Source organism: Rhodotorula toruloides (assembly GCF_000320785.1).
Source record: "Rhodotorula toruloides NP11 unplaced genomic scaffold Scaffold33, whole genome shotgun sequence".
Lineage (NCBI taxonomy): Eukaryota > Fungi > Basidiomycota > Microbotryomycetes > Sporidiobolales > Sporidiobolaceae > Rhodotorula > Rhodotorula toruloides.
This window is the reverse complement of record NW_015622993.1, coordinates 149,601-171,994: the sequence shown is the minus strand read 5'-3', so window position 1 is coordinate 171,994 and position 22,394 is coordinate 149,601. Positions and strand designations below refer to the sequence as shown.

Genomic DNA, 22,394 nt, shown 5'->3' with positions numbered 1-22,394 from the left:
AGCGAGCATCTCGTTGTACCGTACGCACCTCAGCGCCAGCCAGTCAGACTGAACCCGCAAGCCCCTCACTCGCCGAACAATCGCCTCGCGAGCTGTCGACAGGCAACCAAGGAGCAGTCGAGCGAGTCTGTCTGCGCGCCAAGGTGCTAGTTGTGATCAGCTCATGCGTCCCGGCGTGTCCAGACACGCCCCTGAACCTCTCCCACCGACTTCCACCCCTCGCCTCGTCGCTTTGATGAGCGCCTCCCACCTCACCTATGCCTCGAGCGCCAGAGAAAAGAGCACCGACGCACCTGATAACCGTCTAACTGTGCCCCGCGCCCAGTCAGCAGGTCAAAACGAGGCGAGCTGAGGAAGCGAGGTGTGCTTCGGTTGGCGAGGATCGTCTGGGCGTAGAGGGAGAGGTCAACTTCATCCAACATCGCTCGTTCAGCGTGTGGCGTTGCCGACAGGACTTTGAGAGCATTTGAAAGGCAACGGGCCTGTCGAGGAAGCTCCAGCTCTCCTCCTCAACTTCGTGCGCTCCTCTTCGACCCCCTGCCTCACTCTCACGTCTCGTCGCGCAGCCCATTTGTATCATATCGCGCATGCAGTACAAAAACAAGTAAATCCGTCTACCAGGACGTCGCGAAAGAGAAGGGAAAAGGGGGGGGGGTATGTGCAGCAAAAGCGCGAAGGAGGGGAGGAGAGCGAGCGAAGGAAAGGACGGAGGTGGGTATAACCGTGTGTTTTGCTTGCGAGCTAGTCGTGTGAGAGTCGGTAAAGGCGAAGAGAGGGTACAGGGAAGGGATGATTCGAAGGGGAAGAGGCAGAAGGAGAAGGGGCGACCGCGAGCCGGCTTACTTGCCCGCAAGGATCATGCTCGACGCCATCTCCGCAATCGCGTAGGCGACAGTTTGCGTGTGACTCGAGACGTGGATCGGTGCGAGGGAGAGGTCGACGACGCGGACGTTCGAGGTGCCGTAGATTTTGAGGTTGGGCGCGACGACGCCGCCGGAGGACTGGGGCTGGAGAGAAGCCGTACCGACAGGGTGGTACCTGTGCGACGTCGACATTCTTGATGAGTCACCTGCAGCGAAACAGCCGTAGCAAGACGGGAAGCGAAACGCGACTTACTCAGTCCTGACGACACTCTTAACCCACTCCATCCACTCCGCATCGCTCTGGACCGCCGTTCCGGGCTCAGCCTCCGAGTCAATGTACTGCGCCAACGGGCCCTTGGCAGCCGTGTTGCGGAGGAACTGGCCTGCGCGGGCGAGGAGGAAGCCGTCGAGCGGGGATTGGAGGTAGCGCGGGTTGATGGTTGGCTTGGCGAGAGGGTCCGAGGTCGAGATGTGCTGTGTGCCGACGTCGAGAATCAGTCTTGGAGGGGAGTAGGAAGCGAAGGGACGACACACGATGTCACCGCGCGAAAGCGGGTTCTGCAGACACGCCGCGAGCGAGATGTAGTTCGTGTTCGGCTGCGCACTCGAGTTGCCAAAGTACGTGTTGATCGCGAGCAACTCCATGATCGGGACGTTGGCGTTGTAAAGCGCCGTCGCAGCCTGGTACTGCGCGTCGCTCAGCTGAGGGTTGTTGGCGCGACTGCCGAGGTTGGGAAGCTGGTTGTTGATGTCGTCCGAAGAGAGGAAGTCTTGCTTTTGAAGGTAGGCGAGCGGGTACAAAGCTTGGGTCAGGATCCCCTGGCCGTGGGAGAAGTCGGCGAGGGCGGCGTTAAGGGCGGTCTGGTTCGACGAAAGCTCGTCAAGGCTGTCGACGCCCGGCTTGAGCTTGAAGACGTCGACGATGCACGCGTGGTCCCTGCGGTGCGCCGAAGATCGCCATCAGTGAAGCACTTGAAGCCAACGTCAGGAGGAACGTCGCGACGCACTGGAGGTTCGTTCCGACGGCAGGGAGGTTGACGACGGACGAGACGCCAGCGCCACCAAGGACCGACGAGTCACCAACGCCCGACAACTCGAGGAGCTGAGGCGTCTGGACCGTTCCAGCCGAGAGGATGACCTCCTTGTTGACATTCTGCTCAGTCCCTATCCTCAGTTCAACATCCGCATATGGTGAGGGGAAAGGAACGCACGACGGAGCTAGGAGAACCACCGCCGACGGGGACGAATGAGACACCCTGCGCGACGACGTTGCCGCTCGCGTCCTTGCTGCCGGTCCAGTTGATCTTGGTCGCCTGAGCGCTGGTGATGACCGTCAACCTGTTCGTCGCGAGCTTGACTACCGGACGTTCGCGCGAGAGAGATCAGCTCGTTCCGAGAAATGGAGGGAGAGGAGCGAGACGCACGGTAGTCGACCGAGTAGGCGCGAGTCCTGTCCGTCCCGGTGCTGTGCTCCGTCGAAGGCGACAAGTTGACGCCGTGGTTCGATCCCGTGTGCAAGTCCTGCGCAACCGGGACGCCCATCTGCTGAACAGCCTGGTAGAACCCGTTGTTCTGCTTGCCGAGGTAGGGGGGGTAGGAGATGGCCATGGGTCCCGAGTAGCCGTGCACCCAGCCGTTGGAAGTGGGCGTGACTCCCTCGGGCTTGGTCGCGCAGGGGGAGTAGAAACGCTCGGTCTTCTTGAAGTACGGGAAGAGGGAGGACCAGGACCAGCTCCAGCTGCCGGAGAGGGAGGCCCACTGGTCGAGTTCGGCCTTGTTCGGGCGCGCTGAGACGAGAAAGTTCAGACCGGAGGAACCGCCGAGCATCTTGCCGCGAGGCCAGTAGACGGAGCGACCGTCGGCGTTGGACTGAGGGACGGTGGAGAAGCCCCAGTCGATGCCCGAGCCGAGTGGGCTGCCTGCGTGCGTGTACGGCGAGGGTGTCAGCGCCATTCACACAAGCTTGAGCGAGAATCGGGGCGGGGCGGGAAGCGACATGGGCGAGGAGAAGTGGACGGGAAAACGGCAGGCGACAACGCACCCGCAAGGCCGGGGACCGTCACGCCCGGGTTCCCCGACTGGTCGGTACCCGCCTCGAGGACAAGGACGTTGTGCGAGCTCGAGAGGCGCGAGGCGACCGCCAAACCGGCTGTTGCACACCCCGTCCAAATGCCAAGGTCAGCTCGCGTCCCAGCTCGCGCCATAAGCTGTGAGTGGGAGTGTACGCACCGTTTCCTCCACCGACCACAATGTAGTCGAACTGAGTCGAGTTGAGCGTGCTCGCGACGGCTGTCGAGTTGGCGACAAGGTCGAGGGTGAGGCCGCTGGCTGCGGGTGCGGCGACGAGCGCGACGAATGCGGCGAGTGCGAGTGCGGTTGAGGAGGTGGTGGTGCGCGACTGGCGCTGTCGGGGAGCCATGGCGAGCTGTGGGCGATGGAGAGGAAGTCGGGGATGGAAAGGAGAGCGAGGAGGGGAACGAGCGACGCGGGATGAACGAGCGTGTGGGATGGGTTGGGGTGGGCAAGCGAGGGTGTGTTTGAGCACGTGTGCAGGGTGGATAGAGTTGGCCGGTGAGCGGGTGAGAAGGAGAAGAAGGGGAGACCCGCAGCGTGAGAAGGTCGGAGCGACCGCGACCACGGGTCCCGCGCTTGACACGGCGACTCCTGTCCGTCAGTGCGCGGGCAACTTGGCCGACCACTAGCTTCTACGCGAGACTCCTGTCCGCAGTTTGCAGCGAAGCGAGCGAGCGAGGATGCGGCGACGAGGGAGGGTTGGTCTCCCGACTGCCCGTTGCCAGAGTGAGCTTCTCGCTTCTCGAGACACTCTTCTTCCCGCAGAACAGTCTGACTGCGGGCGTCGAGACGTTCCAGCGCACGTGAACGGGCGCGGGCTGCTTCGTCGGACAGAAGCGAGCGAGCGAGCAGAGAGCGCGGACAGCGGAGAGAAAAAGGAGGTTGTGGCTAGAGGCGGGCTTCTCCCGGTGTCCGAGGGCTCGCACTGGTGTCTGTCGGACGCGAGCAATCTCGGTCAGCGAGGATGTGCGCCGACTTTGCACGAGGTGTCCGGAGAGCGGCGACCTGCGAACGAGGAGGAGAGAGGAGGCGACCGGTGGCATTTCAGCGTCTTTTTGCGTGCTAGTGATGCGGGCACTCCCTTCACCGCGTCTCCAAAGCCTCCCCACCGTCCACGCCAGCCTCAGCGAGCGAGCCAGTCGTCTCCGTCGTAGCTTGAGGTCGTGCGAGCAGGCGTCGAGTGTCGACAACCGCGCAGGATCCTCGGACAGATCCCGCATGTCATCCGGCACTCCCAGCCCACTTTATGTCCCGATCCGTCTGCCTGCACGCCCTGCGAAGTCGAGTCGCCGTTCGAGACGATGATGCTGAGATGGTCGAGGAGGGACAACGGCGGCGTCCACTCGAGCGAGTCGGACGGGCGCGGACCGAGTCGCTGTGTAGTGTTGGAACACTCGAGCACCGTCCCCTTCACGCACCGCGCCAGCCAAGTGAGCTGCCGCCGCCAACCGCCTCGCCTCCTCACCAACTCGCAAGTTTGAACTCGGTCCGCGCGCTCGCCTGCCTCGCTCGCACCGGCTGGACCGTTCTGCTTCATCCGAGACTGTGCTAGGCTAACTACGGCACCGTCTACACGCAACAAGCGCCTTCGAACGCGCCCCGATCACCCAGAAGAGGTGAGCTTGAATCTCATTCGACTCGTCGCATCTTCCGAGCTGATCTCACCCACCTGGCGCGCCTGAAGCAGCTCGTACGGCGCTCAAACGGAAAAGGAGATGGCTGCAGTGCACCAGAACGCGACGGTGACCGTTGTCGACGACTCTTCGCCCGGTCCTTTCGAAGGTTCGTCGTCCGTGGCGTTCCTCCTCCCACGCTCCTGAGCTGACCTAGCGACTCTCACAGGACCGGAGAAGTTGTTGGAGATTTGGTTCGCACCCTCGGAAGAGGACGTCCTCCGGCGCAACCTCCCCCTCAAAGGCGGTCGCGCAGCAGCCGCTTCTTCCTCCTCTTCGGCAGCCGCAGCGCACAGGGACCGATGGGTTGGCCTGAGGCAGGTCGAGAAGAGCGTGTGGGACGGGATGCTCGATGAGGTTTGCTGCAAGGTGTTGAGTGTGATCGAGGGCGAGGAGGTGGATGCTTATTTGCTCAGGTGCGTCCGCGTTTGCCGGGGTTTTGAGAGGGCTGAGCTGATGGATTGTACACGTAGCGAATCATCCATGTTCGTCTGGCCGCACAAGATCATCCTCAAGACGTGCGGGACGACAACGCTCCTCCTCGGAATTCCCACCCTTCTGCGCATCGCATCCGAGACGTGCGGCTTCCAAGGTGTCTGGCGCTGCTTCTACTCGCGCAAGACGTTCATGTTCCCGGAGCGTCAGAAGGGCCCACACAAGGACTGGTCGGCCGAGATGAGTTTCCTCGACAAGTTGTTCGAGAATAGCTCGGCCTACACCGTCGGTCGCATGAACGGCGACCACTGGTTGTTGTACGTCACGCCGCCGCGTGACGATGTCCTCCTCCCCCACGCGATGGAGTCGTCCGCCGCTCTCGCACCCGCAAACCCTCACACCGACCTCTCGACCCTCTCCGCCTCGCTCTCGACAACCCCTTCTGCGTTCCCGACTCCCCGGCGGCAGCACTCGTCGACTGCTATCGTTCCATCCTCCTCCTCGGACCCGCGCGTCCCCTCTCGCCCCGACCAAACCCTCGAGATTCTCATGACCGGCTTGTCCCCTCGCGCCTGCCAGAAATTCTACCACCCCTCGTCGACTCCCTCCGCCCCGATCCCCTACACCTCCCCTCTCTACCCAACCGACCCACTCGTAATCGACGGCGACGCGCACCACCTCGGCTCGAAACTCTCGGACGACTTGGGCCTCACGGCCCTCCTCCCCGGCGCGACGATCGACTCGTTCCTCTTTGCGCCGTGCGGGTTCTCTCAGAACGCGGTGCGAGGGGACAGGTATGCGACGGTGCATGTCACGCCGGAAGAAGCGTACTCGTACGCTTCGTTCGAGTGCAACTTTGATTTCGGCGGACTCGCGGCGTCTGTCGATGCGAAGGACCAAGATGAGGGCGTCGCCGGGCTCGACACGATCGAAGGCGTGAGGCGCACGACAGAGTCGTTGCAGGAACTTGTCGAGCGCGTGCTCGAGATCTTCGAACCGGCCAAGATGACCATCACCTTGTTCGTTTCGGACGAGGACGACGACGCGGACTCGATCAACGAGGGAGGGTCGGACAAGCGGGCTCGTACGCATGAGGGGATGAAGCAGCTTCTCAGCCCCGAGTTGGCGGAGAAATACGAGCGCGTCGACAGGATCCTTTACGTCCTCGAGGGCTACTCGCTCGTCTACCAGGTCTTCCAGACTAGGCAGCAGCGATGACATCGCTACCTCCCCACTCGCCATACACTCGTTTCTATCAGTCCATTCCTTCCATCAGCACCTTGTCGCCCTGTTTTGCCTTCTTCTCTCTCTCTCGCCGTGTATCAGCTGTACTTGTCTCGCTCTCATTGGCGGTATTTGCATTGCGATGATTCGCCAACCATTCCTCTCCGACCGTTCCCGCTCGAGAGATTGCGCACTTGAATGCAAAAGGATAAGTCACACCGTTTGCGCTCCGATGCCAAGAAGCACACCTCTCCTCTCGTCGTCGACTCACTACTGATTCTCACGTCCGCGCTGCCCGCCGGGCAATTGCCCTCGCAATCTCTCGCCGCTCCTCTTCCTCAGCCTCCAAGCGAGCGTCTCGCGCTTTCCTCGCGTCGATTGCATCCCAGAAACGGCCGCCGCTCACTTCAACCTTCTCCTGCTCCGCCAGCTCGACGACTTCGATAAGTGCTTTTGGCGCGAGCGAGGCGTGCACAGAAGAACGGCTGCCGTACGAAGTTGACAAGCTGAGAGTGCGAAGCTTGACGATCTTCTTGGGCCCGCTGAGGATTTGGATGAGGAGTTGAGACGTGAGGGATTCGTTGGCTTCGAGCTCGAGTTTGTCAAGCTGCGGTAGCTCGTTTGCGAGGAGAGGGAGGATGGCCGCGCAGTCGAAGCTGCTGCTCAGTGACAGGCCTGTGATCTGCCGAAGGTTTGGCAGGACTGCAGTGAGGTCTTCTAGCTGAGGCAGATTTTGACGGAGCTTCAGGCGCCTGACGCTGCGAGGCAGCTGCTGAAGGCGAGCAGACATCGGCGTGTCGTCCCCTTCCCTAGCCTCAAAGGACAACACTTCAGGGCAGAATGCGTGTACAAGAAGGTCTGCATCCGGTGTGTCCTTAGCTGTGCCTCCTAGTGTGAGCCAGCCAAAGGATGCAGGCATTGCGATGCACTCAATTTGCGGCATCCGACTGCTGCGACGCGCAGGCGCGCTTCGAAGGATGTGTAAGTCCAAGGCGTACAGTCGAAAGTAGTATCGGAGGGTGTGGTAGTGCCGCGGCGAGAAAGGAGAGAACCAGCCTGTAAGGCGACTGCTGATTGACAGCTGAGTGAGCTCAGGAAGGGTCTTGGGGGAAGTCGGGGATAGCAACATCTTGGAGAGCTCGCATGCACCTGTAAGGCAGATCTGACGAACGTTGCGGAGATGCGAAATCGCCCTGCGCAGTACGGGTGCAGCGGCTTCGGAAGAGAAGGCGGTTTCGGGGAGATGGAGCGTGAGGTACCTGACGTGCGATGCTGCGCCAGGACTGGCCGCGAGAGCCTCGACAAACCTGATAGCAGCAGGCTCTTTGTAGATGTGGACACTCCAGAAAGTCCGTTCGCGCGCTGAGGGGAGGAAGGCCTTCGAGATGCCGCCGAGGTACTGCTTCGGCTTTGCGATGACGACGAGGTCACAGATGTAGTCGAAGAGTTCGGCGGGAAGACTCGTCAGGTAGTCCTTGGGCATCGTGGGCTGCGGGAAACGAGCGAGACGCAGTCAGGACTGATGAGGATTGGGAGGGCGACAACGCGTGCGCACCAGCTTGGTGGGTCCGGCGAGCAGAAGAAGCGCGGTCTGAGACGTGTTCTGAAGCAGTAGCAAGCGGCAGCGAGGCTCTCAGCGGGTGAGCGTGCGACAGCAGCGAGCGGGAGGAGGACAAGGGAGGGAACGCGCAAGTCGGCCGCCTTGACTGCCTCTTTCCGGTGCAATTCAGCTGGGAATGCTTGCGCATTGCCTGAGAAAGATCCAGAAAGCCTAGCGAACGGCAGCGAAGCGAAGTTGGGAGCTCTCGACTCGCGGTCTCGCGACGGACGAAAGGAAAGGACGGCGGCGACGTTACAAACGCACCAGACAAGCATCCTTCACAGTCCAGCCTTCCTTCACCACTCTGGCGGCGATGCGGCCGCCGCCCTCGAGATCTCGCGGCGCTTCTCCTGCTCCTTCTCGCGCTCTGCCTCGAGACGGTCGTTGCGCTCCTGTTTCGCTATGCCGGCGAGAATAGCCCAGAGTCCTTCGAGTTCAACCTTCTCGCGCTCCGCCAGCTCCGCGATCGGAATGAAGTGCTCCGGAGGCTGCAAGGGGCCGTAATCGTAGAGGTGGCAAACCCGGAGGGTGAGCCGTCTGAGTTGTCTAATCTTGTTGGGGCCCTCGAGGATGTGTAGGATGTCGGAAAGGCTCAAGGTTTCGCAGACTGCAAGCTCGAGGTGCTCAAGCGAAGGCAGGATGCGGCCAAGAGATCGTAGTACTGTTGACCACTCGAGACCGCTCCAGAGCGACACTTTGACAAGCCAAGGATACGTCTTGAGAGCCGCAGTGATGTCTTCCTTCATCGAGCGATGCTGCGAAAGGTCCAGGTGCGCGACGGTCCTCGGTAGCCTCCTCAGGCGGCTTGACATCGTCCTGGGGGATTTGTGGTGGCTCCACAGAGACAGCGTCTCCGCCCCAAGGCTCGCAGCCAGAACACTCGCCGTAGGGCTGTCGACCGCCTGTCCAGTAAGGCGGAGTAAGCGGAACGACGGGGGCATGAGGATGCGCTCGACCACCTTCGCCTAGTACGCAGCGCCTCTCGGCTGCGAACGGATGTCCAAGATCAAGTCTCGAAGGTGGCGATACCGGCTGAGATGGCGGTAAAACGGAGGGGCAAGCGGGTCCGTCCATCCGACGAATTCTCCGGCAACACGGAGCACTGCGAGGGACGGCAAGAGACCAGCCTTGCGAGGTGAGAGGACCATCTTTGCGAAGCGTCCGGCGCCGTCAACCGTGAGTGTCTGCACGCAGACGAGGTTCGCGAGCGCCGCGCTGAGTAGGCTGGTCTTGATCTTCCGAGCCGATAGAGCATACTCGTCTAACACTATCGTCAGGCTCGTGACATACGCGGCTGCACCGGGGCTGGTCGCCAAAAGGTTCAGAAGCCTCAGGGCTTTCTTCTCATCGTAGGCTTTCACCGTTGGAAAGAGGCGCTTCCGAGCGAAAGGAAGGAACGCCTTCGAGATGGCGCCAAGGAATTGGCGGCCGTCGCCCCAGGGGCCCGTCCGGTCCCAGACGTAGACGAGCTGGCAGATGTAGTCGAAGAGCTCGACGGGCAGGCTCGTCAGGTAGTCCCGAGGCATTGCAAGCATGGGGATTGTGCGAGTCGAGGTCGGGATTGATGAGGTTTGGGAGGGCGAGAAGGACGGCGCCGCGCCCTGGGGAGGATGGCAGGCTGAAGGAGTGCAGTCTGTAGCGCGTTCTGAGGCGGTAGCCAGGGGCAGCGAACCTCTCAGCGGGTAAGCGTGCGACGGCAGTGAGCGGGAGGAGGAGAAGAAGCGACTTGGCCTTGTCACCGCTGCTCACCTCGCTGGATTGACTTGCTAAGGCTCCCGAACGCTCGTTATGCCACCCAAGCGCCCCACAGACGGCGCTCCTACCGGCGCGGACCTCAAGCGGCAGCGGATGCGGGCTCAGCGAACAATTGCGGTCGAGGGGCAGAAGGGGCGGGCTGGGGGTTCTGCGGGCAGCGGTGAGCGTGAGCGTCCTCACTATAAGGTGCTACGTCTGACGGCTTTGGCTCGCAGGCAACGCTGGCTTGCCCGCCGTCCTAGAAGTCGAGAAGTTCGCTCAGGTGAGGTCGCTCGTTCTCACCGTCGAGGATGTACGGCTGATGCTTAACCCGACTTCCTTAGGCCCGAGTCTTTGAGATCACTGCCATGCAGCGGGCTATGAAGTCCGCCAAGTGCGTACACTCTTCGACAGCCGCCGGTTCTTTTGCTTATTTCCCTCCGTACTTGCAGAGAAGCGGGCACTCAACGCGCTTTCCAGTCGCTTCCTCGACATCTGCGGCGGCGAGCTGCGAGCCACAACATCCGCCGGCTGCCGTCAAGATTGCGCGAAAGGGCAAAGGCAGAGGTGCGTTTTCTTCCCTCCTTCGCCTGGTCACGCGCGCTCACCTGGCTCGTGTACAGGTACCGAAAGACGCTGCAAAGCCGAAGCGTGTCTCGCGCAGCATGCTCGGACGGCACAGACAGAAGCCAGGCATCAAGGCGGAGCTCTTCCGGCAGCGGCAGCGTGCGTTCGCTCGATTCCTCACACTTGAGCCACGCTGACTCGCCTGGCCCATAGAGAATAAGTTGTGGCTGGAGACGCATGTTTGGCACGCCAAGAGAATGCACATGACCGAGATCTGGGGACATCGCCTCGTGTGTCCCCTCATCTTCCTCCTCTGCGCTCGTTTGCTCATACACTATCCGACAGGCTGAGACACCGACGGCGAAAGCGTTCCGGTCCTCCTATCGCGCATCCCATCACGGTGCACTCGTGCACGACGCAAGCTACTATCAGTACTTTCAGCTCGACGGCCCTTTCGCCGACCTTGAGCGGATTCTGCAAGCTGTTTGCGACCCTGCTGCAGTCTCTCCGGCGTCAAAGCGGTCAGCGTCGGTCTGCATCGTCATTCGCAGGTCCTGACTGACTTGAGTTCCCGCAGCTTCTCGTCCGGATCTCGCGAATGTACGGTCGACGTGTACGACACTACGCGGGCGTACCCGAACGGTCTGCTTGGCCCGGCCACCTTCATTTGGCGACCCGAAATCGCAGACTCCGCGCCGAGCACCTCCACCGCCTCTCCCTCCCGCACTCTTCTCGTCCGCGTCCACCCGGCTGTCGCACGCCACGCCGCATCATCCGTTCAGCATGCGATCGAGCACCTCAAGCTTGGGTTGAGTGTCGGATTAAGGCGGTACGAGAAGGGGTTCCTGACCTTCGAGGTGACGGGACGGAGGGCGACGGAAGTTGTCAAGGCGGTGTTGAAGCCGGTCAAGGGAACGGACGGGGCGACGAAAGCAGTGAGTACAGCAGCTGCTTCTACGCCAGCGAAGCACCTGCTGACGCTGATGCGGTGCAGGCTTGGCGCAAGCTCGACGCGAAGGCAGGTCCTGGCGGAGTGCCTGAGGGGATGGTGTTCGGCTTGGAGGTGTATGACCCGCGACTCTCGTACATTTGACTCGCAACTTGCACCGCATTATTCTCTCGCTGACCTTCTCTCTGTTCCCGCAGCTTCCCGCCTCAGCTCGAGAAGGCTTCGCCCGACACCGTCAACCTCGAGCGGCTCGTCCCTGCACCTCCGATCGCTTCCGCGCCAACTTTCTGGGACATCAAGCACCGCGCTTCGATCCACACGCCGCGTTTCAAGAAGCGCGACCTCGATGCACGGCGAGCGGAAGAGCTGATTCCCGGCACTCGCCTCGCTCCGCTCGCGCAGGACGACCGCATCCCTGTCCTCCTCTCTCAGCGCATCATTGGTTCGCAATCGACCTCCCCGTCCCGCTCTCGCCCACCTCCAATCCACGGCTGGACCCTCACTGTTCCGGCGGGCTGGGGCATGCCCTTCTGGTCCTCGCTCGTCTACTCGACACCGCGCGTCGCCGGGATCCGCGAGCGGTCTCACCAGTACTACGAAGCCGGCGCACCCCGCTTTCCCGAAGACTACGTCGGCTCGCCCGGTTTCGATGAGCACGAGACGAGGCGCGAGGCGGACGAGCAAGGGTACTGGGAGCGAAGACCGCCTGCGAAGAGGCCGAACTACGACAAGTTTGGCACGCGGTCGCCTTGGAAGGTCGAGATGGGCGAGGTGCTGACGACGGCGTGGTCGAGGAGCGGCTTCTCAGTCGAGCAAGAGGAGGGCAATTCGGCTGAGGGCAGACCTTTCCTCGTTCCGGCGTCGATCGCTCGGTTTGTCCTGCGTCACGTCGACGCCAGCGACGCTCTGAGCGGCATGATGCAGCAGGACCCGCCCGCCGGCCAGCCAACACCTCGGCAGCGACTGCAGCAGCTCGAGGTGGACCTGCTCGCCGAGTGGGCGGCAGCCTCGACCTCGGCGGACCCGTCCTGTTCCTACCTCTCTCGCGCTATGGTCCGCGTCCGCCTCACACCCTGCACGCGCGGCGTCCCGGAGGACCTCGGCTTGGTCTACGAGCTGGACGAGGAGCAGGCTTCGCTTGTGCGCGAGAAGGTGGACAAGGCGCTCAAGGGGAAGAAGGTGCTCGCGACGGGAGAAGGCGAAGGTGCCGAGGATGTGCGTGCTGCGCTTCCTTCCCTCCGACTAACCTGACGAGTGGTGATCTGCCAGCTCTGCGATCCGCCCTCGCCCGACCAGGTCATCGGCCGCATAACGACAGGCCAGTTCTGCCTTTCACAGGGTCACGGCGACAGCATCGCCGTCGTCTCGCTCTATCGCTTGCTGGCCATGGCGAAGCGGAGGTGCGTCTCCTCCGTCCCTTGCGCTCGCCTCGAGCTTGCACGCTGACTTCCCGCTTGCGCTCGTAGCCCTGGCCTTCAGCGCTTAGTCCTCTGCCGCAACCGCGACAGCGAGACGTTCCGCGCTGCGACCGTCGAGCTTCTGTAAACAGCCCTTCCCTTCAACCTGCAACGCGTTTCTCGCTAATCCTGCTCGGCTGGAAGAGGCGGCTCAAGCAAATGCATTGCGAGCAGGCCTTTTCGATCAGATCAAACGAGTGTGTGAGCGGTCTTGACGACCGAGACCGAGACCCAGTGAACAGAATATCACAACGAGAGATGCGCAGGCGAGAGAGCGAGGGAGACCTAGACAGAAGGGAGGGAAGGGCATGCGATAGAGGGAGAGGCAAAGAGATGCGATAGAGACGGTGCGGCGACTAGCGCGGATGGGGAGGGTATGGCACAGCAGGACGAGACACGAGCAGAAAAAGGGGAGGTGCGAGCTTAGTGAGCGGACCACTCGCTCGGGATGGCGGCGTTCGACAAGCCCGTCGAGGTGCCGTGGTGAGGAGAGGCCTGGCGAGGAGGGTTGGTGTCGGCCGGCTCAGGGTGGGTCGTGTACGAGAGGGCGAACGGGTGCGGGCTCGTCTGTGTGTCCAGAAGCTACTGAGTCAGGAGATGGTCAATGGGCGAAGGAGGGACCGGACGCACGGCGGCGCCCTTCTCAAGATCGCCTTCAAGGACCGAGTCGTGGTCGTCAACGCGAGTCTCGACCTCCCTGTAGAACAGGAATGGAGAGGCTCATCAATACTCGTTATGTTGCGGTAGGCTTGTAGAGGAGTTCTCGTTCTCGGACCGCTCAAACGCACCTGACCGTCGTGATGTGGATTCCCTCCCAGTTACTCCTCCTCATCGCCTGCGACCCATGCTGCCCAACGTTCTTGGCCAACTCGTCAAGACGGATCTGCTCGCCATTGTCGAGGGTCGCGGTGTACTTGGGCGCGGGAGAGCTGCCGATACCGGGCGAGTACGAGGTGCCGCCCAGGCCACCGGAGACGGTGACGTCGCGGCCGCCGACGGAGCGACGGGAGTTGACTGCGTACAACGGCCCATCAGCGAGGTTGAGGAGGCCAGAGGAGGGGGAGCACGTACGCGAGACAAGGCAACCGTTGAAGTAGAGCTTGACGAGCTGCGAGGCATCCTCGGGCGTCAGCTTTCCGTCTCGGTGACCCAATATGGGAAAGAACGTACACTCAAGTTGGGGATGACGTGCTGCGCGAGACGAGGAGAGCACGACGAGATCAGCAAAAGCCGCTTGCGAAGGTCAGCCCGTCCTCGTCCTTCTCCCCTCCGAGCTTTTGACCCGCACGCCCTGTCACACCCTAAACACCCTGCACGAATCATCAAAGAGGCAGAAGTACTCACCCAGCTATCCGCCGGCATCGCAACAAACAACACCGCATCGACAATCGCAAAGATGCAAGTCAAGCCGTTCGTCTCGACCGTGGTGCGGATGATGCGCTGCACGATCGGGAGAGAGTGTTGGTAGTCGTTCTGAGTGGCTTGGCGGAGGTAGTAGATGCTGCGCGGGCGAGACCGGAGGAGGTAAAGTGAGTAAGGACGGGTTGGAGAGGAGGAGGGAGGAGCGTACAGCGATGAGGTGATGAGGATGTCGGAGGCGCTGTAGAGGCAGAGGGTCAGCGCGCGTGTGGCAGAGGCGGCCTGGAAGACCGAAACGTACGCAGCCGAGAGAGTCCAGATGGCGACGCCGTACGAGAACTCGCCGAAGCCTGCGTGCGCGGAAGGGGTTTCGCAGCTCGTCAGCATCATTTTCAGGACTAGCCACGAGCACAGAAGGCCAGCCACGCACGAGAGAACAGGCTGTTGAACTGATAGATCTTCACCGTCGAGGCGATGGCGAACGAGCACTGCAAGAGCGAGAGGAGGACGATTCCGGCAGGGATCCACCACTGGCGACGAGAGACGATGTAGACCCTCCAGGCGTCTGCGCCGAAGCCGTTAGCGGAATGAGGCGAAGAGAAGCGGAGGACTGGGGGGCGTACAGAAGACTTGGACGATCAGGGCGACGATGCCGGTGAGGAAGGGGCTGGGGTCGGAGACGTCAGACTCCAGCGGAGTAAGCGAGATGTAGTAACAGAAAGCGGACGCACTCCCAGGCGAACGACCACGGCGAGCGCACGAGGAAGGCGAGATCGCCGTAGTGCGTGACGGTCCAAAGCTGCGCGAGGAAGTGAGCTAGATTAGCGGCGTTTGCCCGATCGCCTTCTTCGGAGTGAATGTGGCTCCAGCGAGACTGGTGCGAGGGAGGAGCAGCACGACGCACGTAAATCGTGTAGCTGCGAGGCGGACGACTGAGTGAGCCCGTGGCCGTCGCGTAAGGGTACGAGGAATGACGCACCAGGAGATTGCCGTGTGGAAGAGGTCAATGACCATGAGGACCGAGACAAGGCCGACGAGCAAAGGACGGTCCTTGCGAGCAAAGTGAGTGAAGTAGCCGAAAGCCTGGACGGTGGTGATGCCGGCGAGAAAGATGGACAGGATGGTCCCGACGAGGCTGTAGGCGGAGTCGGTCAGCGGGTGCTCCGGCGAGCGAGAGAGGGAGAGCGAACGGACAAGGCGCCAATCACGCCGTCGAGGGGCGGGAAGGATGGTGCGGCAGCCACAGGGGACGCCATCGTGCAGACAAGCGGTGGAGAGGATGAAAGAGCGACTGGAAGCGAGGCTTCGGCGAGAGAAGCGGACGGGGTGCTGCCCGAGGACGAAGAGGAGGCGAGGTCTGACCGCGCTTTCGCTAGACTCCTGCGGTGCGGGATGTGGAGTTGGCTGCTGTGACCGAGCGACTAGTGTAGCGGGTCTGACGGCGTCGAACCGGCCGGCGAGGTTGTGCAGCGGGGAGGAAGGGCGGGAGAAGCGAACGAGGGTCAGTCTCGACGGCAAGGGGGTCTCGCGGCGAGCGGGCAAGGCGAGCGGGTACGCACGGGTGCTGGTGCAGTCGCCTGCGTCGCTGTGCGAGTGTGCGGTGCGAGAAAGAGGGAGAAATGCGAGGTGGACGAGGAGAAGAAGGCGTCGAAGCGAGAGCTTCTTCTCGATCAGCCGTCGACTTCTTCTTCTTCTCGCAACGGACGCCCGCAGCGACGTGACGGAGCGCGCACGGAGAGAAGAAGACTCTCACGCGGAACACGGAACAAACCTTGCCGAACGAGGGCGAGCGAGCGAGCAAGCGAGAGGAGGACACCCCCGTCGGGATGAAAATGTTGCGAGCGAGAGGAGGCGGTCGACGGCAACCTCCTGCCTGCCTCCTGAACCCTTAACGAGACGCCTACGTCTCCTGTGCAGTCAGATCGAGTCCCTGTCGAGCAGCCCACTCGCCGTACCGCAGGTCAAACACCTCGGCACCCGCCTGTCCCGCCTCGATGTCGCGCGCGAGAGCAACCCAGTGCCTGCGTGCGAGCAGAATCGTCAGCAGACAGGCCAAGAGATGTGGAAGCGTGGGCGGCACACCTGCTCTTGTCCACCGAACCGAGCCTCTTCCACTCCCTCGCGATCCACAAGGCGCTCAACACGCCGTCCATGTCTCTCAGCAGGGGCGGCGCCACCATCCTCTCCTCTCCCTCGTCGCCATCAAAGCGTGCGCCGAGAAATGCGAGTGCCCGCAACTCCGTACGAATCGAGTCAAGCGAACCGGTCGAAGGGGAGGAGAGGGCCAAGGATTGCGAGAGCAGGCGGAGCGGGACGTAGAGTGCTGGTCGAAGGCGAGGCGGCGGACACAATGAGTAGGTGGCTTCGAGCTGGGCGACGAGGGCGGAGAGGCGTTCCTGCACGCCTGGAATCGCGAGGTCCTCCTCGCCGATCTTCTTCGCCCGCTCAACCAATTCCTGTCTCCGCCTTCGCCCTTCGACGCCGATGCTCCGCTCCTCCTCGCACAGCTCGCACTCGCACACGAACCCATGCCCACGCAACTTCCCCTCCCTCCCCTCCAACTCCTCCGCCGCATCAACATACGAATCGACCAGTTCCTCCCCCTCCCCAATATCCGTCCTCGCGCGCAGGATGAAGAGGGTCGAGAGAAATGTGTACGAGACGTTTGGGACGCAGGAGTGGTTGAGTGCCGAGGCGTGGCGCGGGTAGAGAGCGGTCGGGGCGTGGAAGAGGTCGGTCTCAGCGTCCCCCTCGGGAGAGGGGGAGGAGATTTCTTCGAGGTGGAAGCCGTTGAAGGTGACGATCCCCTCCACCCTGCTGGGTAAGTCTTCCGCTTCTGCACCTGCTCGACCCAACTCATCTCCAGCCCACAACTCCCCTACCTCGCTCCACTCCCTTCCCTCCTTCCCCTCCATCCCCAGTTTCCACACTACCTCGCTCGAGCACTCGACAACAGCCCACGGATCCTGCTGCTCCGTCCACAAGTTCAAACCCGCAGTATACCTCAACCGCCCTTCTTCCTCCTCCATTGGTGCTCCGATCCGCCCAGCCCATGCGAGCGGCTTGAGACACATCAGTAAATCGCCACGCTTGATTGGACGGAGGGCGATTAGGCCGTTTCCGCGCCCTGGGAGGGGGCGGATCGAGAGGGACGGGGAGAGGTAGTTGGCGATGTCGGGAGTCGAGAGGGGTTTTCGTGAGGCGAGCGTTCGGCGGGTGGAGAGAAAGAGCGAGCGAAGGGTTGAGGCGGAGGGACCGGATTGTTGTTCGACCAGTCTTGTGCGACAGCGCGTTCGCAGGGCGAGCGCGTCAGAAGATGCTGGGTCCGCTTCGAGGAGGGTGTCGAGCCGTGTGAGAGCTTCGGTGAAGCGGTAGAGGGCGTAGAGGGCGAGCGAGGAGCGATAGATGAGTTTCAGGCCGAGAGGGTTGTCGGAAGAAGAGTCGGCGAGGAGGGCGAGGCCGGCATCGGCAGCTCGCAGTGCAGAGGCGGGAAAGTCGAGGCGTATGAGAGTCAGAGCGAGGTTCGAGTGAAGAGTTGGAGCGAGCGAAGATGGGCTCGGATCGGCGGAGGAAGGGAGCGAGTCGAGCGCCCACTCGTACGCCTCTTTCGCGGCGGCCCATCGGCCTTCTTTGAACGCCTTGTTGCCCGCCACCTTCAGTTCGTCGACGTTCTTACCGTCGAGCGGATGTCGCACGGATAGTCGGAAGTCAATGTCGCGTAAGAGGGGAGACGAAGGGTACAGGCGGACGAGATCAGCGGGAGATTCGATGCGTATGTAGTACGACCCGTCTCGTAGGGAGCGGATCGTGGGTTCCTTTACGCCTGCGTGCCACGGCGTGAGGACGTAAGCGGAAGGCAGTATGATTGGACACGCCGTCCTTGAACCGCATCTGCAGCCGCAGCTCACCGAATACAGCGCCCACTGGCCACCATTCCGACAGCTCATCGGAGTGCAAACGTGCGGGAACATGGAACACCTGGACTGGAATGGCGTGTCCTGCCGGATCCTCGACGACAAAGTGAGGAGAGGCTGTCCGAACGGGTGCGGCGATGACCTTGACGGGCAGTAGGAAGCCTGCGGGTGCGGGACTGCATCAGCGAGGAATACTCTTCAACTCAGAAGGGGACCGACACACCTTTGGCCTGTTCATTCACCCGCAAACCCTCCTCGACTACGCCTCGCCTCAAAACCCGCAAAGCGTTCGCTTCTGCACCGCTCGATCGCTTGCCCGCTCCTATCAATACCTTGCTCACCCTGTATTCGTTCTTCTTGTCGAGGTCTTTCTCCCGTTCAGCGAGTGCGGCGTGCTGTGCGAGGACGGACGCGCGGTCGAGGGGAACGAGGGGGAAAGGAACGGGAGAAGCGTGCGCCGCTTCTCGCAGGGCATCCCAGTCGTACTGAGCCAGCTTGGGAGAGCGTAATAGCGAGCAAGCGGTCAATAAGGAGCTGTAGCGGTGATTGGCTTCTCATCAACCCCACCTCGCGCCTCCTCCTCGACTTTGACACTCACTCAGCTCGTTGGCCCGCTGCCTTCGCTCAGACTCGATGGTCAAGGGCAAACAACCGTCTGGCGAGCGCGCGCCGGACCAGGGCGGCTTGAACGCGTTCCTTGGGAAACCCGATTCGCGTCCTCATCAGAAGACGCTCAACTTCTTCAGCAAGGAGCAGCGCGACAGGCAAACTGCGCCGTCTCCCGCTGTCGAGCCCAAGGCCGAGCAGAAGGACGTCGAGATGGCCCCAGGTGCGTTCACTCTGCCACTGCCGCGACCCGCGATCTCGACGCGTCGCTCGCGATGTCATTGACTTTGGCCAACTCGTTCTTCCAGGGATAGTTGCAGACGCTGCGGGAGAGAAGAGAGAGAAAAAGCGCGCGGCTTCGGAGACGGACGAGGCGGAGGGAGAAGCGGACAAGGACGACAAGGCGAGTCCGAGCAAGAAGGCAAAGACGAGCAACGGCGATGGTGCGCTGCGACGCCTCTCTACTAGTGCTGTCAACATCGCTGACCCTCGACTCGTTGGTCAGCCGCCGCTGAGAAAGGCGTTTCGCCGTCCAAGGACAAGGACGCAGCTTCTCCCGTCGCCTCGTCTTCCTCTGCTGCCAAAGCTTCGACTTCTGCTTCTCCTTCCACGTCGAAAGCCAAGGCTGCCGACTCTGACAAGCCGCCCGTCTCCTCCTTCTTCGCTCCCCGCTCGACTACTGCACCGAAGAAGACCTCTGCGGACGACAAGGGCAAGGCCAAGGCCAAGGTGCAGGACGACGATGAGGAGAGGGAGGCGAGGGACGCGAGCGAGGCGCCGAGTGGCGAAGGCGAAGTGAGCGAGGAGGAAGAAGAGGACGAGGAAGACGAGAAGGCGGCTGTCAAGTTGTGCGTTCATGTTACCGCGCTAACCGCCATTTTCCCACTTACTGAAGCTCCTTATCCTCGTCGACAGTGCCGACATCTTCACCAAGTCGAGCAAGCCGGACAAGGCGCAGACAAGCTGGAAGAGCGGCGAACCGTGAGTCTCCCTAGAGGCTGCCTGCTTCAGTTCGCTGCGCGCGACGCGGCTGGACCCCCCGCCTGCTCGGGGCGGTCACTCATGTCCTATCTATGTTCCCACAGCGTCCCATACGCCGCCCTCACCGCCACCTTCTCCAAAATCGAGGCAACGACGAAGCGTCTCGAGATCTCCGCCTACCTGACACGCTTCCTCATCGATGTCATCGAGAAGACGCCCGAAGACCTGCTCAAGACGGTCTACCTGTGCATCAACAGGGTGCGTAAGCTTCGCCGATCAACGCGACCCAGCGGCTGACATCGCCTCGTCCGTAGCTCGCACCCGAATATGAGTCCATCGAGCTCGGTATCGGCGAGTCGCTGCTCATGAAGGCAATTGGCGAGTCCTGCGGTCGCACGCTCGCGCAGGTCAAGGCCGAGTACAAGAAGATCGGAGACTTGGGCGAGGTCGCGTTCAACTCGAGGACGAGGCAGAAAACGCTGTTCAAGAGCAAGCCGTTGACGGTCAAGGGCGTGTTTGACGAGCTGAAGAAGGTGGCCAAGACAAGTGGGAAAGACGTGCGTCTCGTCGAGCTGAGATTGGCATGCTCGCTTTTGAAGGTGGTCAAGCTGATGCCATTCGGCGGGTTTGAGCGCAGTCGCAAGGCAGGAAGGTCGGCCTCATCAAGTCGCTGCTCGCCAAGTGCGAAGGCGAGGAGACCAAGTTCCTCATCCGCTCGCTCGAGGGCAAGCTTCGCATCGGTCTCGCCGAGAAGACGGTGCGTGACGACTTCTACGCCCGCTCTGAAGCTTACATCTGATTCTTTTGCTTGTTTTCGTCGCCGCCGTTGTTGTCGCACAGGTCCTCGTCTCGCTCGCGCACGCCGCCGTTACTGCCGAGCACAACAAGTCGGGCAAGAAGTGGAGTCGCGAGCGCCTCTCTGCGCAGCTCGAGGAGGGTGCCGAGATCCTTAAGAGCGTCTTTTCGTGCGTCATCTTGCTTGCTACGGGCTCGAGTAACGCGGCTAACATTCTCGAATGCGCACAGCGAGATCCCCAGCTACGACCTTGTGGTCCCGGCGCTTCTCGACAAGGGTATGAGCCACCTTCAGGAAGCTTGCTCGCTTACTCCTGGTGCGTTGACCGCTTTTCACGCAGTGTGGCAACTCGGCTGACCCTCCTACGTACAGGCATCCCCCTCAAGCCTATGCTCGCCAAGCCAACGAAGGCTATCACCGAAGTCCTCGACCGCTTCGAAGGCAAGCAGTTCACGTGCGAGTACAAGTACGATGGCGAGCGGGCGCAGATCCATTACCTCGAGGACGGCAGCGTCAAGGTCTTCTCGCGCAACTCGGAGGACATGACGGTCAAGTTCCCTGAGTTTGTCACGCAGCTGCCGAAGGTGCGTTCGGCTCAGTATACCCTCAGCGGCTCGGTAACGCTTGCGCCAGTTCACTGATGGAGTTGTTGGTGCCGGACGAACAGTGCATCAAGCCGAACACCAAGTCGTTCGTCATCGATGCCGAGGCTGTCGCGTGGGACACGGAGGAGAAGCGCCTGCTCGAGTTCCAGAAGCTCAGCACAAGGAAGCGCAAGGACGTCAAGGCGGAGGATATCAAGGTGAAGGTCCACCTCTTCGCGTTCGACCTCCTCTACCTCAACGGCGAGGTCAGTCCGCTTTCTGCCTTCTTCTCAAAGACCCCGTATCTGACATGCGCTCGGCCTCATAGTCTCTGCTCGAGAAGAACCTTCGCGAGCGCCGCCAACTTCTGCGCGACCACCTCCAGCCAGTCGAGGGCGAGTTCGCCTTCGCCCAGTCGGACGACGCCTCGACAGTCGAAGAGATCCAGACGTTCCTCGATCAGTCGATCAAGGACGGGTGCGAGGGCTTGATGGTGAAGATGCTCGAGGGCGAGGGTGCGAGTTACGAGCCGAGCAGGCGGAGTATCCACTGGCTCAAGGTGCGCGCGCTTCCCGCATGCCTGGAATCATTAATCATCGTCGCGATTGTACGGCTGATTGGGATCGTGCCGCACAGCTCAAGAAGGACTACCTCCAAGGCGTCGGCGACTCCTTCGACCTCGTCGTCATCGGCGGCGACTACGGCAAGGGCAAGCGCACGAACGTCTACGGCGCCTTCCACCTCGCCTGTTTCGACGCCGAGAGCGGCACGTACCAGATGATCTGCAAGATCGGGACGGGCTTCTCAGACGAGGCGCTCAAGCAGCACCACGAGACCCTCAAGCCGTGCGTTCAAGCGCTCGTGAGGATCTTGAAACCAATCACGGGCTGATCGATCCTGTCTCCTTTCGTCCCGGGAACGCACAGGCTCGAGCTTGCGCAGAAGAAGGCGTACTACGACATCGGAACAGCCAAGGGTCCCGACGTCTACTTCGAGCCGAAAGTGGTGCGTCCGCATGTTCCATCGCTCGTTCCGGCGCACGCTGACGCGGACCGCGCCGCAGGTCTGGGAGGTCCTCGCTGCCGACTTGTCGCTTTCGCCCATCTACTCCGCTGCCAAGGGTGCGTCCAGCTGTCTCGTCCTCGTCGTTACGCGTCTCTCCATACTTATCGTCGTGCTCGCTATCGCCAGGACTCTGCGGTGACCGTGGCATCTCTCTCCGCTTCCCTCGCTTCATCCGCGTCCGCGACGACAAGGACCCCGAGTCTTCGACTGAGCCCGAGCAGATTGCCGAAGCGTACAGGAGGCAGGGCATCCACACCGCTGGCGGTGGAAAGAAGGGCAAGGGCGCGGCGGATGACGGTGACTTCTGGTGAGGCGAAAGGAGGGGAGACGCTTGTGACGGGGCGAGGTGGTTCCGGTCGCGCTTGGGTCGACTCTGTCTGTCATTCTAGCTTGCAATGCTTTCATACGACACTGTTTTGCGTCTCTTCAGGGCATCTTAGTCGGTCTCCCCCTCGACCGCTGTGCTTCGACCTCGACGTCCGCCTCGACCGCGATTCTTGTGGCTGCACAATTC

General features: G+C 61.8%; 9 protein-coding genes across 9 annotated transcripts; 3 read left to right on the top strand and 6 right to left on the bottom strand.

Annotated features, from left to right (window-relative positions):
• Positions 1-839: 839 nt before the first annotated feature.
• Positions 840-3,282, bottom strand: RHTO_05507 (glucose-methanol-choline (gmc) oxidoreductase; the record flags this gene model as incomplete). The annotated part of the gene is made up of 8 exons (XM_016419168.1): positions 840-1,038; positions 1,117-1,337; positions 1,398-1,800; positions 1,871-2,016; positions 2,075-2,220; positions 2,288-2,782; positions 2,905-3,012; positions 3,093-3,282. 8 exons carry the CDS (start codon positions 3,280-3,282, stop codon positions 840-842), a joined length of 1,908 nt encoding a protein of 635 aa, XP_016270058.1.
• A 1,369-nt stretch (positions 3,283-4,651) lies between these two features.
• RHTO_05506 (S-adenosylmethionine decarboxylase) lies at positions 4,652-6,262 on the top strand (the record flags this gene model as incomplete). Its single annotated transcript, XM_016419167.1, has 3 exons — positions 4,652-4,718; positions 4,779-5,025; positions 5,083-6,262. The coding sequence occupies 3 exons, from the start codon at positions 4,652-4,654 to the stop codon at positions 6,260-6,262; spliced, it is 1,494 nt and encodes a 497-aa protein (XP_016270057.1).
• A 286-nt stretch (positions 6,263-6,548) lies between these two features.
• On the bottom strand, positions 6,549-7,751 carry RHTO_05505 (uncharacterized protein; the record flags this gene model as incomplete). The annotated part of the gene is made up of 2 exons (XM_016419166.1): positions 6,549-6,950; positions 7,440-7,751. The coding sequence occupies 2 exons, from the start codon at positions 7,749-7,751 to the stop codon at positions 6,549-6,551; spliced, it is 714 nt and encodes a 237-aa protein (XP_016270056.1).
• Positions 7,752-8,164: 413 nt separating this feature from the next.
• RHTO_05504 (uncharacterized protein) lies at positions 8,165-8,680 on the bottom strand (the record flags this gene model as incomplete). The annotated part of the gene is made up of 1 exon (XM_016419165.1): positions 8,165-8,680. The coding sequence occupies one exon, from the start codon at positions 8,678-8,680 to the stop codon at positions 8,165-8,167; it is 516 nt and encodes a 171-aa protein (XP_016270055.1).
• A 153-nt stretch (positions 8,681-8,833) lies between these two features.
• Positions 8,834-9,394, bottom strand: RHTO_05503 (uncharacterized protein; the record flags this gene model as incomplete). Its single annotated transcript, XM_016419164.1, has 1 exon — positions 8,834-9,394. One exon carries the CDS (start codon positions 9,392-9,394, stop codon positions 8,834-8,836), a length of 561 nt encoding a protein of 186 aa, XP_016270054.1.
• A 262-nt stretch (positions 9,395-9,656) lies between these two features.
• RHTO_05502 (ribonuclease P/MRP protein subunit POP1) lies at positions 9,657-12,663 on the top strand (the record flags this gene model as incomplete). Its single annotated transcript, XM_016419163.1, has 12 exons — positions 9,657-9,783; positions 9,839-9,885; positions 9,947-9,996; positions 10,055-10,169; positions 10,226-10,328; positions 10,383-10,459; positions 10,515-10,690; positions 10,747-11,104; positions 11,164-11,252; positions 11,316-12,333; positions 12,388-12,518; positions 12,585-12,663. 12 exons carry the CDS (start codon positions 9,657-9,659, stop codon positions 12,661-12,663), a joined length of 2,370 nt encoding a protein of 789 aa, XP_016270053.1.
• A 335-nt stretch (positions 12,664-12,998) lies between these two features.
• Positions 12,999-15,190, bottom strand: RHTO_05501 (uncharacterized protein; the record flags this gene model as incomplete). The annotated part of the gene is made up of 14 exons (XM_016419162.1): positions 12,999-13,142; positions 13,206-13,272; positions 13,364-13,589; positions 13,647-13,683; positions 13,746-13,766; positions 13,920-14,076; positions 14,146-14,175; positions 14,236-14,284; positions 14,365-14,499; positions 14,558-14,601; positions 14,666-14,733; positions 14,839-14,851; positions 14,914-15,069; positions 15,129-15,190. 14 exons carry the CDS (start codon positions 15,188-15,190, stop codon positions 12,999-13,001), a joined length of 1,209 nt encoding a protein of 402 aa, XP_016270052.1.
• Positions 15,191-15,834: 644 nt separating this feature from the next.
• On the bottom strand, positions 15,835-18,086 carry RHTO_05500 (TPR and SET domain containing protein; the record flags this gene model as incomplete). The annotated part of the gene is made up of 4 exons (XM_016419161.1): positions 15,835-15,955; positions 16,017-17,757; positions 17,843-18,010; positions 18,068-18,086. 4 exons carry the CDS (start codon positions 18,084-18,086, stop codon positions 15,835-15,837), a joined length of 2,049 nt encoding a protein of 682 aa, XP_016270051.1.
• A 395-nt stretch (positions 18,087-18,481) lies between these two features.
• Positions 18,482-22,191, top strand: RHTO_05499 (DNA ligase; the record flags this gene model as incomplete). The annotated part of the gene is made up of 16 exons (XM_016419160.1): positions 18,482-18,677; positions 18,763-18,897; positions 18,960-19,302; positions 19,370-19,435; positions 19,540-19,693; positions 19,750-19,992; positions 20,073-20,192; positions 20,276-20,400; positions 20,462-20,547; positions 20,604-20,815; positions 20,899-21,081; positions 21,144-21,374; positions 21,452-21,660; positions 21,742-21,820; positions 21,879-21,936; positions 22,007-22,191. 16 exons carry the CDS (start codon positions 18,482-18,484, stop codon positions 22,189-22,191), a joined length of 2,625 nt encoding a protein of 874 aa, XP_016270050.1.
• Between the last annotated feature and the right edge of the window lie 203 nt (positions 22,192-22,394).